The following is a 15,438-nucleotide window of genomic DNA, read 5'->3' on the forward strand; positions in this document are numbered from 1 at the left end:
TCACAACAACCCTGTGAGGTAGGTGAGGCTGCGAGCAGACTCCCCCTTGCTGAAGTATGAACAGAGCAGATATTTCTTTTCTTCTCTTGAAGAAATACTTTCTTTAGTATTAAAAGTCCTTAAAGTCCAATAAACTGTTATGTTCAACTTATTTAATACCATTCTTAAATGTCTTTGTTTTCAGGTCAAGCAGGGTAGTTATAAAGTAGCAGGTGAGACAACTTAATTATTGTACTTTAAAGCAGCAACAAAAGTAGTTTCAAATACTTTTACCAAAATGTAGTTAAGTAGTGGTTAAAAGTAGTTTTTTTGATAGTACCCTTAGTAGCTGTAGTGAAACCATTTTAAAGTAGTTAGTATCAATCAGCAGCATTCATTTGTTCTGAGACTGAAATGCGAGATCACAATTTTTCATTTCTCCCTGGTCACATTTATCATTTTTTCGCTATTCACTGTGTTCTAGTCTATTCCTAGCCTGTGTTCATGGGTAATTCAGTGGGGTGTCACATCTAATTGTTCTAAGGCACGACTGAGACTTTTTTTTAAACAAGAATCTCTGGGTTATGTGCTGTCTAGGGAGGACTGGTTTATCCTAGACAGCCTTCCCCCCACCTGGTTTCCTGGTGGCAGCAGTTTTTCCACCATTCAGATGTTGATTTAATAAAAAAGGGAAGTGATGGGTGGGTAGTATTGAGCACTAACCACTAGGACTACTCTGGCCAACCTGCAGACTCCACCAGCTTCTTCCCTAACAGTTGCTTATTTTCTTCCCAACTTGTAATGCTTTTAGTTGCCTCATCAGTGACAGCAGGGGTGTGAACTCCCTCCAAGACTATGAGTGTGATGTGTACCAGAACAGTATTTGCTGCCATAGTAACAAGCTCTGTTCCAGTCAGCACCATCCATTGTAATGATATACTATTTAGAAATCTCATTGTCCAGATACATTCTGTCTTATTTTTTGTAATGCTAAAAGTCAGAACCAAAGAGGGTTTTTTTCCCCTTGTAGCTTCAAGCACACATATTGATAAGGACTGACAATGACATTAGGTCTAATAAAATCAGTAACTGATATATTCTCTGTTATAAAGTTATTAAGCACAATTTCTGCCAAGTAAGCATCTATGGTGCAGTTGCATATTTATTTAAAAGAGGCTAAAATACTGGAAGTAAAAATATGTTGATCTGAGGAATGGATGAAATAAATGAAAAGAAATAATACTTTTTAGGTCTATGTGACTGTGTACAGAAATAAGGCAGCTCTCACATATAGTATAGAGTAAATCCATGGAATTCACAAGATAAGGTGAGGACCACTGGCTCAGATGGCTTTAGAAAGGGAGGACAAATCTATCAATGGCTGCTAGTCATGAAGGCTACATGCAACCAACAGGTTCCGAGACAGTTTATATCTGAATATCATTTGTGGGAAGCAATGGTAGGAGAGAGGTTTGCCTTCATCTCCTCCTGATGGCTTTCTAGGGGCATTTGGTTCATCACTTAAGACAGTACACTGGACTAGATACGTTTTGGGTCAAGTAGGGCAATGGTCAATGCTTTATTCCACTTGTTCCCAAACTGTGCGCCATGGTGCCTCAGGGCACCACACTGAACTCATGGGGTGCCGTGGATGTCCCCAGTGGCATCTTCTTCCTGGCTCTCCTGGGTGCCACCATCATGGATTGTGCGAGATCTTGCACAATCCAAGATGGCAGCATCTGGCAGAGGCGAGAATAAGAGGTTACCACAAAAGAAGGGTACCGTGACCATGGCACGTTTGGGAACTGCTGCTTTTTGCAACCGAATACCTGGAACACCCTTGAACTGTACTCCCTGAAAGCTATGAAAATATGATGCTGCCGTATTACAGCTAAAAGGAACATTAAAGTATCCTTGTAGACCACATTACTGGTCACAGGTGCAGCTACTGCATTTTTTGAGAGGAAAAAGGGGGATTTCATATAGGACAAGCAAGTAGGAGATTTCTAAACCAGTTCAGGAAATAAGAAATCCCCAATATGCCTGCAGTTCTGAAGAGCTTTTTGTCTTCCCTATTACAATATTTATAATATTTACAATATTTATTTATTTATTTATTTAATACTACCCCTCTTTCAAAGAGCTCAGGGCAGTGTACACAGCTGCTCCCTTTCTTTTGTCCTCACAACAACCCTGTGAGGTAGACGAGACTGAGAGAAAGTGACTGGCCCAAGGTCACCCAGGAAGCTGAAGGGGGGATTTGAACCTGGATGTTCCAGGTCTAAGTTCACCTCGCTAACCACTACACCTCCCTGGCTCTAGGAGCAACCTTGGGCCATAAACACTACTATCCTGTTTTTCCCCAAAAGACAGGGTCATAGAAATTATTACAAAGGCTTCTTTTACTTCAGTGAACAATTATTTGGTGATGGCTGAGTTTTATCTACCTTTTCTTCTTAGCTCTTAATGCAACTTTCCAGTTTGAATTTTCTTTTCCCTTTATTATTTGTATTTGTTTGTGAAGACTAGCTTACGAAATGTTAAGTTGTAAGACATGGCCAACTGGCAGAAGATCAAGATAAAATAAACCAACTTGTTCTTTCTACTACATGCTGAATATGTGCAATTAAGAGCATCACAGTCATTTGAAGAAATAGTCTGTTTCTCTCTCACACCTCAATGGAGCTATAACAACAACTCCATTTCAAAGCCCCTAGACAAATACAGTATTAATCTACTGGAAGTTTTAAAAGCAAATAGACCCGACTATTGATTCATGCAGCTGTTCCTTAGAAAATAAGCACAAAGCACATAAAAAGAACTGCCTGTGTGTGGGGGGGGGGGGGGGTAGAGAATTCCCCTATAACATCTTTTTACCAAGAAAAGAGTGCACTTGAATGATATTTGACATGTAATAAAAATTACAATATGTTAGCAGCATTTCATGCAAGATACATTCTACCACAAGGTGACTGTTTCATGCTCACAGATCATATTACAAACAGGAAATTAGTTCCATTAGATAGCCACACTAGAAAGAAACAAATCTTCCAGATCCTTCTCAAATTGCCTTCTCAAATTATTCTTAAATTATTCACAAATTTTAGAAGTCATTAAACATTTAGGAAGAAACCACAAAGCAGGTAAGAAACGTCTGTCGCAGTGATAGTAGCTAGAAGCTTTCCTCTGTAGGATCTGCCACAGAAGAATCTACATTAAACTATAAAAAGTCTGTAACATCAGAGAAATTCTATACGGAAAAAATTACGTTTTCATGCAGAAATTCAAAATTCCACATAGAAAAACAAAGTTTTACTGAATTTCACACCTCCTCCAAATAGTTTATTAAAACACACTTTAAAGGAAACACAGAAGAGCATTCGGGGCGGCCTTCCTGCCTATCTGCACAGGTCTGCATAAGCAGGAAGTGACTGAAAAGAGATGGGAGCCACCAGTACAAAATCACCTTGCACACCTGCAGAGCTGCAAAATCTCCCTTCTGAGGAGAAAAACATTTTTTTTCCCTTTTCTGACAGAGAAATGCCATGACAAGAAAGGGTGGGAGGAATAAGTAATCAGTGTATTTCAGTGACAAATGGGATCCACAGGGCAACATGCAAACTTGTCTATTTTCAGGAAGAGAACTGAACATCTTCCTGTTCTTTCAACCAATACTGCAGATTCACATGCTGTCAGAGCAGGTTCTTTAGGCCCTGTGAACTTGCCACAGGAAAATGATTCAACAGAAAGTCCCCTTTGAAGTGTGTTTTCCTTGTATAAGAGTTTGGAGTATATGAGGGGGGGGGGAGAGATTTACAATTGCTGGCCTAGCTTGACAGCTTTACTCTAAAATGCTGTGGCTTTCACAAACACCTAGTGACTGCCATACCTCCAGGTGCAATAAGTTACCGTACTGCTACCTTTTGATGTGGTGTCCGCATCCTCCTATCTTGCTTAACAGCCTGGCCAGAGAAGTTTTGTGGCATCAAAAGGCAGCTATTTCTTCCTTATTCATCTGCTCCTTTTTTTTCAAACTCAGGAAATTAATTCCTCCCTCTATTTATTCATGGTAGTTGTTCCCCCCCCCCCTTATTTGATCTCTTGGCTCTCAATGATTATTATTACAAATCGTATTAATCTCCTTCCGTAATCTCCTGTGCCTTTGGCCACCACAGACACTGCTGAGCTGACTATCAATCTTGTATATGCAAGCTGCTTTTGAAACTTCAATATGTATGACAGTAGCTTGTCAAGAGTTTGCAAAATGAATTGAAAAGCAGTTGTGTAAGCCAATGTGTAAATTGATAGAGAAAGGTTTGTGAGTGAGGCCTTGTTTACTCTCGTGTAACATTCAGATCTACTGAAATCAATGAATAATTTTTCTGTTTACTTCAACAATGTCAGTTGTTCCCAGAGTGATATAGACTGTGGCAGTTCCTAACTCCCAGAGATGGTGTAACACAAGACCTGTGCTCATACAGTTCCTCCTCATTTCCAATTTAGCAAGAATTCAAATTTTGCCAGCAAGCTACAGTGCGAACGGGATTTGCAACCCAGGTTTGCAAGCAAATTACAGTATGTTTTGTCTGTTTGCCACTGAACTGGAAGTGAGGAAGGAGACAGACTGGACTAGTGGGGAAGGGAAGGAGCTGGCAAGCCCAGAGCTTGTTCACATAGAGCCAATCCACGGTTTGGCATTACAACTGAGCCAGCCCCATGTTATATTGCTTTATGCTTCTGTGGCTTAGTGAGCTACCCTGTATGTCCTTTATAGGTAGAAGTTTTAAATTGAGAGATTGATTGCAATGGCAAACTGTAAATGAGGAATGGACAGCTGCATCAGCTTGGGTGTTAGACTACACTTAGCCAAATTGTTCAGCCATCATTTGCCTTGCGGAATATTTATTGCTCCCTTTCCAGACAGCATGACTGGGAGTTTAGGCTCCACAATCAGACAAGAATGATTGTGGCAAGAAGATGATTACAAGGCAAGAAGCAATTCCAACTTTTGAACTCCAAATCCAGCATGAAGATGGATGACAAGGGGTGTATGCCGCTTACTTCCTAGCAACACTTGTAATCAGGAACTAAGAGGCCACCCCAGACTTTTGCCTCTCCCATAACACTGTAGGCTTTTAGAACTCTAAAGAGGCTGCCACGTGTTGCCTCTGAACCACCCAAAGGCAGCGTGAGAATTGTTCCCAGCGTGCAAGTATCCCAAACAAACACTCCAATGGAAGGTGTAGTAGAGAACAGATGTTTATTGCTGGTACCAAAGCAAGATACACGGAGAAGTTAACCTCAGATCATGTGCAGAGAGCTAACTGGATGTAACCCACTGTGAGATACAGGAAGCTGGAGTAGACGGGCCTATGGCCTGATCCAGTGGGGCTGTTCTTATGTCTTATGTTCTTATGTAACTTTTTATACACAGTTTAGTTCATAGGCGCGGCTAGCAAAGCACAGAAGAAAAGGGTCCAGTAACTTTCTACTTTCACTGTTCAGTTCCCCCACCCATGGCCAGCTCCTCCACCCTTTACTATAGTAAGCTGGACTGTACTAGAGAGATAAAGAAACCACAGGCATTCAGACTCAGGTTGTCCTTGCTCTGAAGTATTGTTTGTGCAGACTACCTCCTTGAGGCCCCTTATCTCCAGGACAAAGACACCAGGTGAGGGGTGGCTTGCAGCTTTTAACCTACAACATTTGCAAGCCCAAAAGCAGGGACAATGAGCTGATGTTGAATAATTACATTATAGTTGTTACCATGCTCCTGGGCATTATGGTCTGTTATACTTTTTTATATCATGATGCATGTTGTATAGAATGTGTGGGTGAGTGTGTAGAGTGTGATTCTTGGAATTGTAGTATATATTTATGCTTGTATCTCTAAGGTGCATAAATTTCATTGTGCTATAGCACAATGACAATAAAGTTACTACTACTACTACTACTACTACTACTACTACGTTAAGATTATTGTTTTGGTTATGTAAAACTCTTAGCACAGGCATCACATGTGGCATAGAGAACTACTCTAAAGGGGGAAAACCGTCAAAAGTCCTGCAGCATGAACACAGCTAATTGCATAGTTCTTTGAATTGTGGATATTTGATTGGATTGTCAATATAAAAGTCTTCTGTTCTAATAATTTCGTGCCAACAGGAGTTTTTCTCCTGGGGTAAATAGCAATTATAGGGATGAGGTGGGGAGGTGTGGAGAAGCAAATCTTGATTGGGATCAAAAAGGGGGTAAAGTTTTAAGCCCCTCTGCTGAGTCTCAATCCAGATCATTCACCTACACTTCCTACGCACACTATAGCAGCCACGAATGCAGGCCCTAATCATGCAATAGGTGAACCATCTACTGAGGTCTTTAGCTTATGTTTCTTGAGTTCCCTATGCCAAACAGTAAATCACTTTTAAAACTGGGAGACGGGACATTCAAAAGCAGTTTGCCAAACAGCATTTAAGTCTGTTCAAAGGGGGGGGGAGGGAAGAGTCAGGCATCCTCAAACTGTTGAACTACTTGAATCTAGCAAACATTTATGAGTAGTGGACAAATACACTCTGAAAAAAATCCCAATGGGATGCAACTCCATTCCATCCGGATATGGATAAACTAGAGTTAAGGTTAGCTTCTGTCTTGTCCCTGTGACAGTTTTTTTAAAACTAATAACTAAATCCTGAAACTTGCTGTAGCAGCAAATCAGTGCTTAGCAAGTACTATTAATAGGGCTATGCAACCAAAAATTATATTACAAATATTAGAAGAATTGCCATGTTAGTTTATTGTGCTGAAAACAAAAAGTCCTTTGGTACCTTAAAACTAAGTGTTTAATTGGAACAAAGACTTTAATGGACTTAACGTTGTCAAACATTAGCGGTATCTTCAGCTGGAAGATATACACAGCTTCAAAGACAATAAAATTGTGAATGGAGGAGCTGAAAGGCCATGAAAATGCAAGAACAGAGCAGTAATAGTTGAAAATCGGTATATAAATACTGTTGTTGTTGTAATATAGTACTGTCATATTTCTGTGCAGAGCCTAAATACACAAAAGATAATAACATATTCACAACAGCAGTCACTGGTGATAATACAGTACTAATTTTCTTCCTCTGCTAATTTAACGCGTAAGAGAGAAAATTATTTTGTGTAGAAGGAAAGATAACACCAAACTCAACTGAGCCAAATTCAATGGAACCAAATGTGTTGATAAACTCTGCTTCAGCATTTTCTCACTCTCTTTGAAGTTCATTTCTTAAAGTGTTGTGACTTTAGGTCACAGCGGTAATGCGTTTTAGAAGACTGGAGGTTCACATCTGGCTTCTGAGTATTGCTATTTTTGGCATCATATCTGTTGCTGATTGTTCTCATTTAGAAGAGGTTGATAATATCATAGCTCGCCTGACCAAGAGGACCTATTTTTGTCTGGGTTTCAGTTTGTTAGCCCTCATCTAGTCCCCCACCACCCTGAGACAATAGGACAGGGGTGTCAAACTCATTTCATGAAGTCAGCAGAATAGTATTCATGGCACCTGCTGAGGGCTGGAAGTGATGTCATTAGGCAGGTGACGATCGGAAATAAGTACTTCTTTCTTAGTTAGGAACTCAGTTGCAAATGACAGAAAATATGCAAATCTTGACAATATTTTCTAGATATGGGAGAGTCCAATTATCATGCAGGCTGACCTTTCAGCAGCCCCACTTCTGCTGAGGTGTCACTTTGCAGCTCAGTAGCTGACAGGTCCTCTGCAAAGTGATGCTTCAGCAGAAGCAGTGCTGCTGACAGGGCAGTCTGCATGACAATTGGATACTCTCAGCAGTTGACAGTTTCTCCCTTTCTCACCCCTTCTGGTCTGACTCTTTTCCTGTACCATTCCTCACCTTCTGAGGCCAGCTTCTGACTCTCCCTACAGTGCCTCAGCAGAAGGATGCTCCTAAATGGGCAGCCCTGGGAAAATCCAATTATCTCACAGGCAACCCTTTCAACAGTAACACCTCAGTAGTTGTGGCACTGCTGAAAGGTCTGCTTCTGCCAGTGCATCACTTCGCAGTGCAGAGCAGCTGATCTGATGCTGGGAGGGTCCAATTATCACATGTAGTGAATAAAGAGCTTCTGAAAGTTGTAAGCCTCCCATGGGCCTTATGTTTGACTCACCTGCTCTAGAACTTTTACAGATTACCCAGCTATCAGTTCCATACAGTGGTAGAGATGGATGCTATCCTCATAGCGGTGACACCTATCCACCTTGCTGTCAGGCTGCAGGGGCCTAAATCCTTGCCGGTCCTTTTAGTTGCCCTGCCTGTGAGCCTGCCCAAGGCCTCTCCCATTAGGATCTCAGAAACTGCCTTAGGTGAAGAGATTGCACTCCACCCCTAGGTCCTCCCCCTGGACTGCTCCTCCTGTTGCCGATCTGCCCCCTGAGCCTTCCAGAGTGCAGTGACCTGGCTGCTCTCCAGTTGAAAACTATTCTCATTGGACATGCTGGCTCCCATTTGGGACGCTCATCCCCTAACACCCAACTTCAGCCCCTGGCTGATCTCTACCAGTAGCTTCATACAGATAATAAAAATCTTGGGGGACAGCACGGACCAGGGTGAAGGAGTCTCCCAATACCACCTTCTAGAATCAACTGGCCAGAAAAGACATGGGCCTCTGTAGAACAGTGCCTTCAAGTCCAATTTGCTCAACTGACCAGGAAGGACACCATAGTTGATGGCATTCAATGCCATTGAGAAGTCCAGAAGGACCAACAACTCCACATTTCCTTCTAGTCTTTGGCATGGATCATCCAGCAGGGAGACCAAGGCTTCTTCCATCCCAAAATCTGAAGCTAGTCAGTTTCCCAGAAAACTCCAGAGCTGGGATGCATCAAGTAGGAGGCGGGGGGGTGGTAAGGCAGAGGGGGCACTTTTGTCCATCTCTGAAGGAACCAATGATCATTAGATGAAAGTTTTTTCCTTGGGAGAGTGAGGGGAGAAGGTGGGGGGAGTGTGTGGTTCCTAGCCATCCAGGAGAAATGGCATGGCTCCAGCAGGATCATTGAATGACTGGCCGCAACGGAACGACTTTTGTGTAGAACTGCAAAGGATTGGGTCATACCGGTAAACCTCCCAGCTGCTGCACATGACCCTCCTCCCTCTTGCCACTTCTGACCCCGCACTCACGCATTACATTCCACCCCCTCCCACTTTGTTTACAGTTGAGATGGGAACATCAGGGGAGTATTAAATGAGAACTTAAACACCAACACTGGCACACGCACACCAGCAGTAGCTCAGTTTTTTTCATGAGGCTGCAGCTTTTACAGATAATACTAAACTTGAGTCTTTTAGAGTCCCCAAAATGCTCTGGGCAACTTGGAAAGTCCACTTGTTAGGACTCATTTTCGAGTTGAATCAAAGGGGGTGAAGACTTGCAACTCAACTCGGGTCAAGTCATGCTGGATTTGCCCATTTCTGCCCTTCTGACTGGTCAAAATCCTGAAGTGAGAGTCAGACTTAGATTGTATAAGCCAGAGTGAAAGAACAGGCCAGAGAGAAATAAAAGATTGCTTTGGAGACTGTTGTAGGAAACCAAGGATGAGAATAACCAATTGAATCAGACAAAAAAATGCTTTGTTTTAGAACTAGATTGACAAGCACTTTTCCCCTTGTCATTTTCATACTTAAACCTCTCTTCTGGGTCATTGCAAAAGATGGTTTTGAATTCATTTTGTAAATACAATTACAACTAAAGCATCAATAAACAGTAATTGAAACAAGGGTAACACATTCAGATCTGCCACTTTAAAAAAGAATGCTTTTAACATTTATTTTTCTTCAATTCAGATATGAGCATGCACACTCAATAGACCCAGTCTGGTAAATACAGCTTATAAAGAAAACACCTTAGAGAGTAAAATCTAGTAGCTGACTTCTATTCTCATGACATCTAGGCTCTCCAAAATGATGATCACAATATTTACCAGTAATGTTAAGTTCAATGAAACAATAGCATCTGGACTATACTATGCAGCAATATGAACAAATGAATGTTCATTGAATTTGTTGTGTTGCCAAAATGTAATCTACAAAGAGCTAGAATAAGCTTTCAAATAAAATATGCTCTCGCATTGCTGGCATACACATAGAAGGAAATCTGTATTGATGATAATACGTGATTTACATTACATTTTTATCCATGAAGGAATGACAACAGATCTAGATTTAGCTGCAAGCTAAGCTATGGTATGGGAGTTCAATTTGAAGAACCATTGAACTCCAGAGATTTAGTGAAGGCATTTCCTTCCCTAAAGCCATTTGGGGCAAAACTGAGAAAGGCCTGATTTTAAAAATATATATACTGTACTAGTTGCTTCATGTGGAGATGGACTTGAATTGTGAAAAAGAGGGCACAGAGGAGGTTGCACCATGGGGATTCTGAAAGCTCCCTTAGATTTTGGGTTTGATTCAACTCAGAAACTGGCACCTTCTGCTTAAAATTCAGAGAATAAAATTGTTTTAAAAACGTCATAATCAGACATAAATCTTCTTAAGTCTGACAATAATTCTGCCAATCCACTTTAAAGTTACAGGAAACAATTTTAACACTTTTAGTATCACAATAGAACCACAGTATTAGACAGCCCAGATGTTACCCTATCCTATAAGATGTTTACGAAGTAGCACGTTCCATATCTTTGATGGCCATATCTAAGTATGCCTTGGATTGCAGTTTAAATAGTGTCTATGCCACAGTACAGCTCCCTGAGAGTATCTTGTAACATACCTTCGAAATGTTACTTGATCGACTCGTTGAGCGCCCTGGAGATTTCTCATTCTGCAAAGAAAAGGTTGGTTTAGTTTGGTAGTTTGGGTAGAAAAACAGAAAATGAACACTTATGAACATTATTTTTGCCCTGTCTCTGAAAAATCTACAAAGTTCAGAAACCTGAAGCATTATTGGCAAGGATTTAAACAATGGTTAGAAACACTGTCATCCTCATCCTTGCTTTTCCTCTTGCGCTCTCCATCAGATTCTCATAACACATCACGAAAGTGGCTTGTTACATGTTATGGAGATCTGCTTTTCAAGAAACATGTCAGAAACTATGATGAGCACACAAAATCAGTCATGCAGCCCTTTGGATCCTAGTCACTGTTCAAAATCACTCAAAGATGTTTACACAAAGCAAAGGATAGGAAATAAATTAGTGCCTAGCCAAGTACAGTAATACCACCAATAAAATGGTTTCTTTTAGTGCTGTTCATTCTGGGTTGATACACAGCAATTATACTAATAGGAAAAGCAGATTCTGGTCAATCATCCCCAGTTCCTTCAATGGCATCTCCTATAACACTGTTTCAGACAGGGCGTGGCTTTTCAGAATGGATTCCCCGTGCTAACGGAGGTCATACTGTACAAAATTGTGTCTTGACAAAATGTTATATTCCATAGCTTTGAGAAGTTAATTTTTCTTTTAAAAATTCCAACTATGGATACAATTAATTGTTGATTTACATCAGCGGTTCCAAAACTCTCTGGGATTTTGGGAACAGCTGTAAGTGCTTGCAGGGAAGGGGCAAAGGCAGCGATATGATTGCACTGCTGCCAGGGACAAAGGTTAGGGGGGAGCCTTACCAGTGGCAGTGCTGGCCCTTTTGAGAGTGCGGGGAGCCCGTGGATTCTTCTTTAGGGCTCCTCAAGCCTCAGAACAACTAGAGTTAGTGATAGCAACCCATTTGCAAAACCAGAAGTGGGTCATGATCACTATTTTTAGTTGTTCTGAGACTTGTGGAGTCCTGCACAGGCTCCCCACACTCTCCAGAGGGCCAGCACTGCCACTGGAAAGTAAAAACAAAACCCTTTTGTTATGGCAATTGTTTTGCTGCTTTCGTGATTGCCCGCCCCTTAAGGGGACAGAGACAGGGCTTCCTGGCTCAATGATGGTGTATGCTCTTGTTTACATTATTAGAAACTGAGAAATACATGTGTATTCCAAGAATAATAACCTTTTTGAGTTATGACATGTGAAATACGTCTATAAGTAATAAAAAGGATGAAGACATCTATGGAATACTCTCTGTTTCGCTGTCTAGATAGGGGGCACATTTGCCTGTGCCAGACAATAACTTTGTGCAAGAATGGGGAAGAACATCTGAACATCTAGTACTGACACATATATCAGAAAGAGTCTTATAAAATATAAATGCTAACCCTTTCTAACTAGCAGCTACCCTCCAAGGTCTCAGAAAGTGTCTTCCTCCTCTCTGCCAAGATCCTTTCAACTGGAGACACAAAGGAAACTGGAGCAAAGCATGCACCATCACTGAACAATGGTACCCACCACTTCTGCTGTGCTAGCAGGATTTCAGCATTGATCTCTATTCATTGATTATTAAACCACAGATCATCCTTTTGCTATAGCAAATGATAACAACATATTCAAGGCACAAGAATATAATCTGGCCACATTATATATACTCCTTCAACAGTTTCTTTGAAGTCCCCCCGCAGAGTTACGTTTTAATCCACCAAAATTAAGTAGCAGAATTGGATATCGAATCTTCTTGATTTTTATCTAGTAATTAAAAGGAAATGAGTTTAGCCCAATCTGCATTCCCAGAAACAGTGAATCAATGTCCATTATGGTAAAAAAAAATGTTGTACAACAATTCTCTCTCTTCAACTACAAGAACTACTTCTACGTTAAAAATCACCATTGTTATTTCTTGATTAAACTGGCACATAAGGTTGTGAACTGATTCAAAACAGATTACAGCTACTTAAAATTAAAATGAGCCTTAGAGCAATTTTTCTGCATAACACAATCAACTTAGAAAACTCAACATGCAATGCTCGTCTCATGTTAATGCAGCCTGACTCCAAAATGCAGTCTGTTTCTGTGCTAGTGCAAAGCAACTAGTGATGAAAAGCCCCTTGGAATGCTGTTACTATAACGGTAGAACATCACATTGCATACACATGCATCTATTTAAGTGTAACACTTAAGATGCATACACATGCATCTATTTAAGTGTAAGCATCTATTTAAGTGAAACAAAACCTCAGTGGCCACTTCTACTTGGGTAAGCAGATTTGTAGGGGCAATTTGGAACAGAAAAATGACTGGGGGGTGCTTTTTATTGATTAGTTAAAATCTTTTGGATAGATTTTCCTGTTTTATTTATATTTCTTTTTTATTGTCAGATGCTCTTTGACACTCTAATTTATGGTGCTACAGTAATCCCCAAGAGGCTTTCCCCTCCACGTAGAGGTCCCAATGTCCTATAGCAGCTCTTGAAGATGTACGAATCGACTATGGAGCATCTCTCGATAAACCTTTTGTGAAGCACAAATAAATACGCCTTGTGGTCTTCTTTTGGACACAGGTGGTAGTGACCGTATCCATCTTGAGATAAGAGCTTACCTCCACAAAGTTTGCACTTTTTAAACAATGCTAGGAGTGACATAGGCATGTATCTCATCAGTGAGATGAGATTAGGAGCAGTACAATGTAAAAAAAAGGGGGAATCAGTTAATGAAAAACAGAGAAAGTAGAAAAGGGACCAGAGAAGATAGGTCTAGGGGCCAAAGTCACTTAGATGAGAAAATTCCTCACAATGCTACCACAAGTGATGGTTAAAAATGTCCCAAGCCACACCTATCTGAACATGGCTCAGTCAAGAAGTCTTAGAGCTTAAAAGACCTAAAATGTTTCAAAGAAAGTCCTGCGCAGGTGCGGTTCCAACACATCTGCCTACAACAGTTACCATAAGAAAAGCCCTGCTGGATCAGGCCAAAGGCTGAGCTAGTCCAGCACCCAATTTCCCGTATCAGCCTACAGCAGCCTCTGATAAACCTACAAGCAAAGGAGGGAAAAACTGGAACCACAAAGAATATTCTATAGCTCTAGCTAGAAAGCTGGAGCATACACCCCTCCCCTTGACTTTTTTCCCTTCCCCTCTATCTGCATATGCCCTCTATCTGCACATGCAGGGAGAGAACTAGGTTTCTTTGTAACATCTGATAAAGGTATTTGAAAATAAAATGATATGGATGATGGGGAAAGTTGCTGGGTAGTATGCAGCAGTGTGGTGATAAATTTAAAAAGGGAAGAACCCATTATGACACTTCCCACATCCAATCCCCATTAAGGGCCAAATCCTATCCAATTTTCCAGCACTGGTGCAGCTGTGCCAATGTGGCGTGTGCTGCATCCTGTGGTGGTGGGGGGCAATCGTGGAGGTCTCTGCCAAGTTAGGGAACATTTTCCTCAAGATTGCATTTTCAGCTGTACCAGCACTCGAAAGTTGGATAGGATTGGGCCCTAAGACTATAACACACAAACAAATAAAAAACAACTTAAATTAATAATAATAACAGGTATTTATATACCGCCTTTCTTGGTCTTTATTCAAGACTTTATTCAAGGTGGTTTACATAGGCAGGCTTTATTTAAATCCCTTATTAAATAGGGATTTTTACAATTTGAAAGAAGGTTCTTTCTTTCAAGAACCACTACATTCAGGTGTTTCATTCCGATCTGGCTTCACATTCTGGCCTCCATCCTCCCACGCTCAGAGCAGATGGAATAGCTCGGCTTCAGCTTGCCAGCTGCTTCAAGGTCACACGGTGCCAGTGGCCTCGAACTGGCGACCTTGTGGATGTTATCTTCAGGCAGACGGAGGCTCTACCCTCTAGACCAGACCTCCTTCCTTAAATTCCTTCGCTGAAGTTTTCTTCTGTTGCCACTTGTTTTTACTTCATTTTATTTTTTGTTTTTTCTTCATTATTACTTCATTTTATACTTCATTTAAAGAGCAAGTTCACTTCATCCCGCACTCTTGGAGTGAGTTACAATCATGCTAAAGCAAATGCCAATAAACAGAAAAAAATGTGATTAAAAAAAACACCCAAATAAATAAAAAAGTATATTAGAATACTAGTCTCTACATGTTTACTCAGAAGTAAGTCCCACTTTGTTCAAAAGGGCTTACTTCCAGGATTGTAGCCTTAATGCAAGATGCACTACATGCCATCTCTCAGGCAGCTTCTGGGAAAGATAATGGCTTAGACATTAGCATGTGCTCTTAAGCAAATTACTCAGTTTATCTCCTACTAGGCATGATGCTTCTTCTCAGCTAACATACTTTGAAAAAAGTTTCAAAAGGCAGCACCTGGGCACTCCTGCTGCTGCTAAGCTTTGCCTCCCCTTCTTGGCTGCACAGATGATCACTGAAAAAGCACTAACAAGAAGCAATCCTGCTGTTCAGTCTTCCTTGTTGGTTTTCGGCTGTGCCATGTATGGGTTAGCTGACACCCGTGGGTTAGAGGAGTGCACTGGTACCTCCAGGAAAATAAAGCACGCAGGACTGCTCTGCAAAAAGCTGCACATGCTCTTCTGCATATATCCAATCCTTTACAAATGGGAAAGATATTGCCCTAAGTAGCCAATTTACATGAATCGG

At 41.0% G+C, this 15,438-nt stretch overlaps 1 protein-coding gene across 2 annotated transcripts in view; it reads right to left on the bottom strand.

The window, feature by feature from the left end:
• MARCHF1 (membrane associated ring-CH-type finger 1) overlaps positions 1-15,438 on the bottom strand; it is a 167,785-nt gene that overhangs the window by 54,688 nt on the left and 97,659 nt on the right. For both annotated transcript variants that reach the window (XM_066631975.1, XM_066631974.1), the window contains exon 3: positions 10,757-10,807. In XM_066631975.1, coding sequence (XP_066488072.1) covers positions 10,757-10,807 — 51 coding nt within the window. The remainder of the gene's footprint in view (positions 1-10,756; positions 10,808-15,438) is intronic.

Source organism: Tiliqua scincoides, chromosome 6, assembly GCF_035046505.1.
Source record: "Tiliqua scincoides isolate rTilSci1 chromosome 6, rTilSci1.hap2, whole genome shotgun sequence".
NCBI classification, from domain to species: Eukaryota; Metazoa; Chordata; class Lepidosauria; order Squamata; family Scincidae; genus Tiliqua; species Tiliqua scincoides.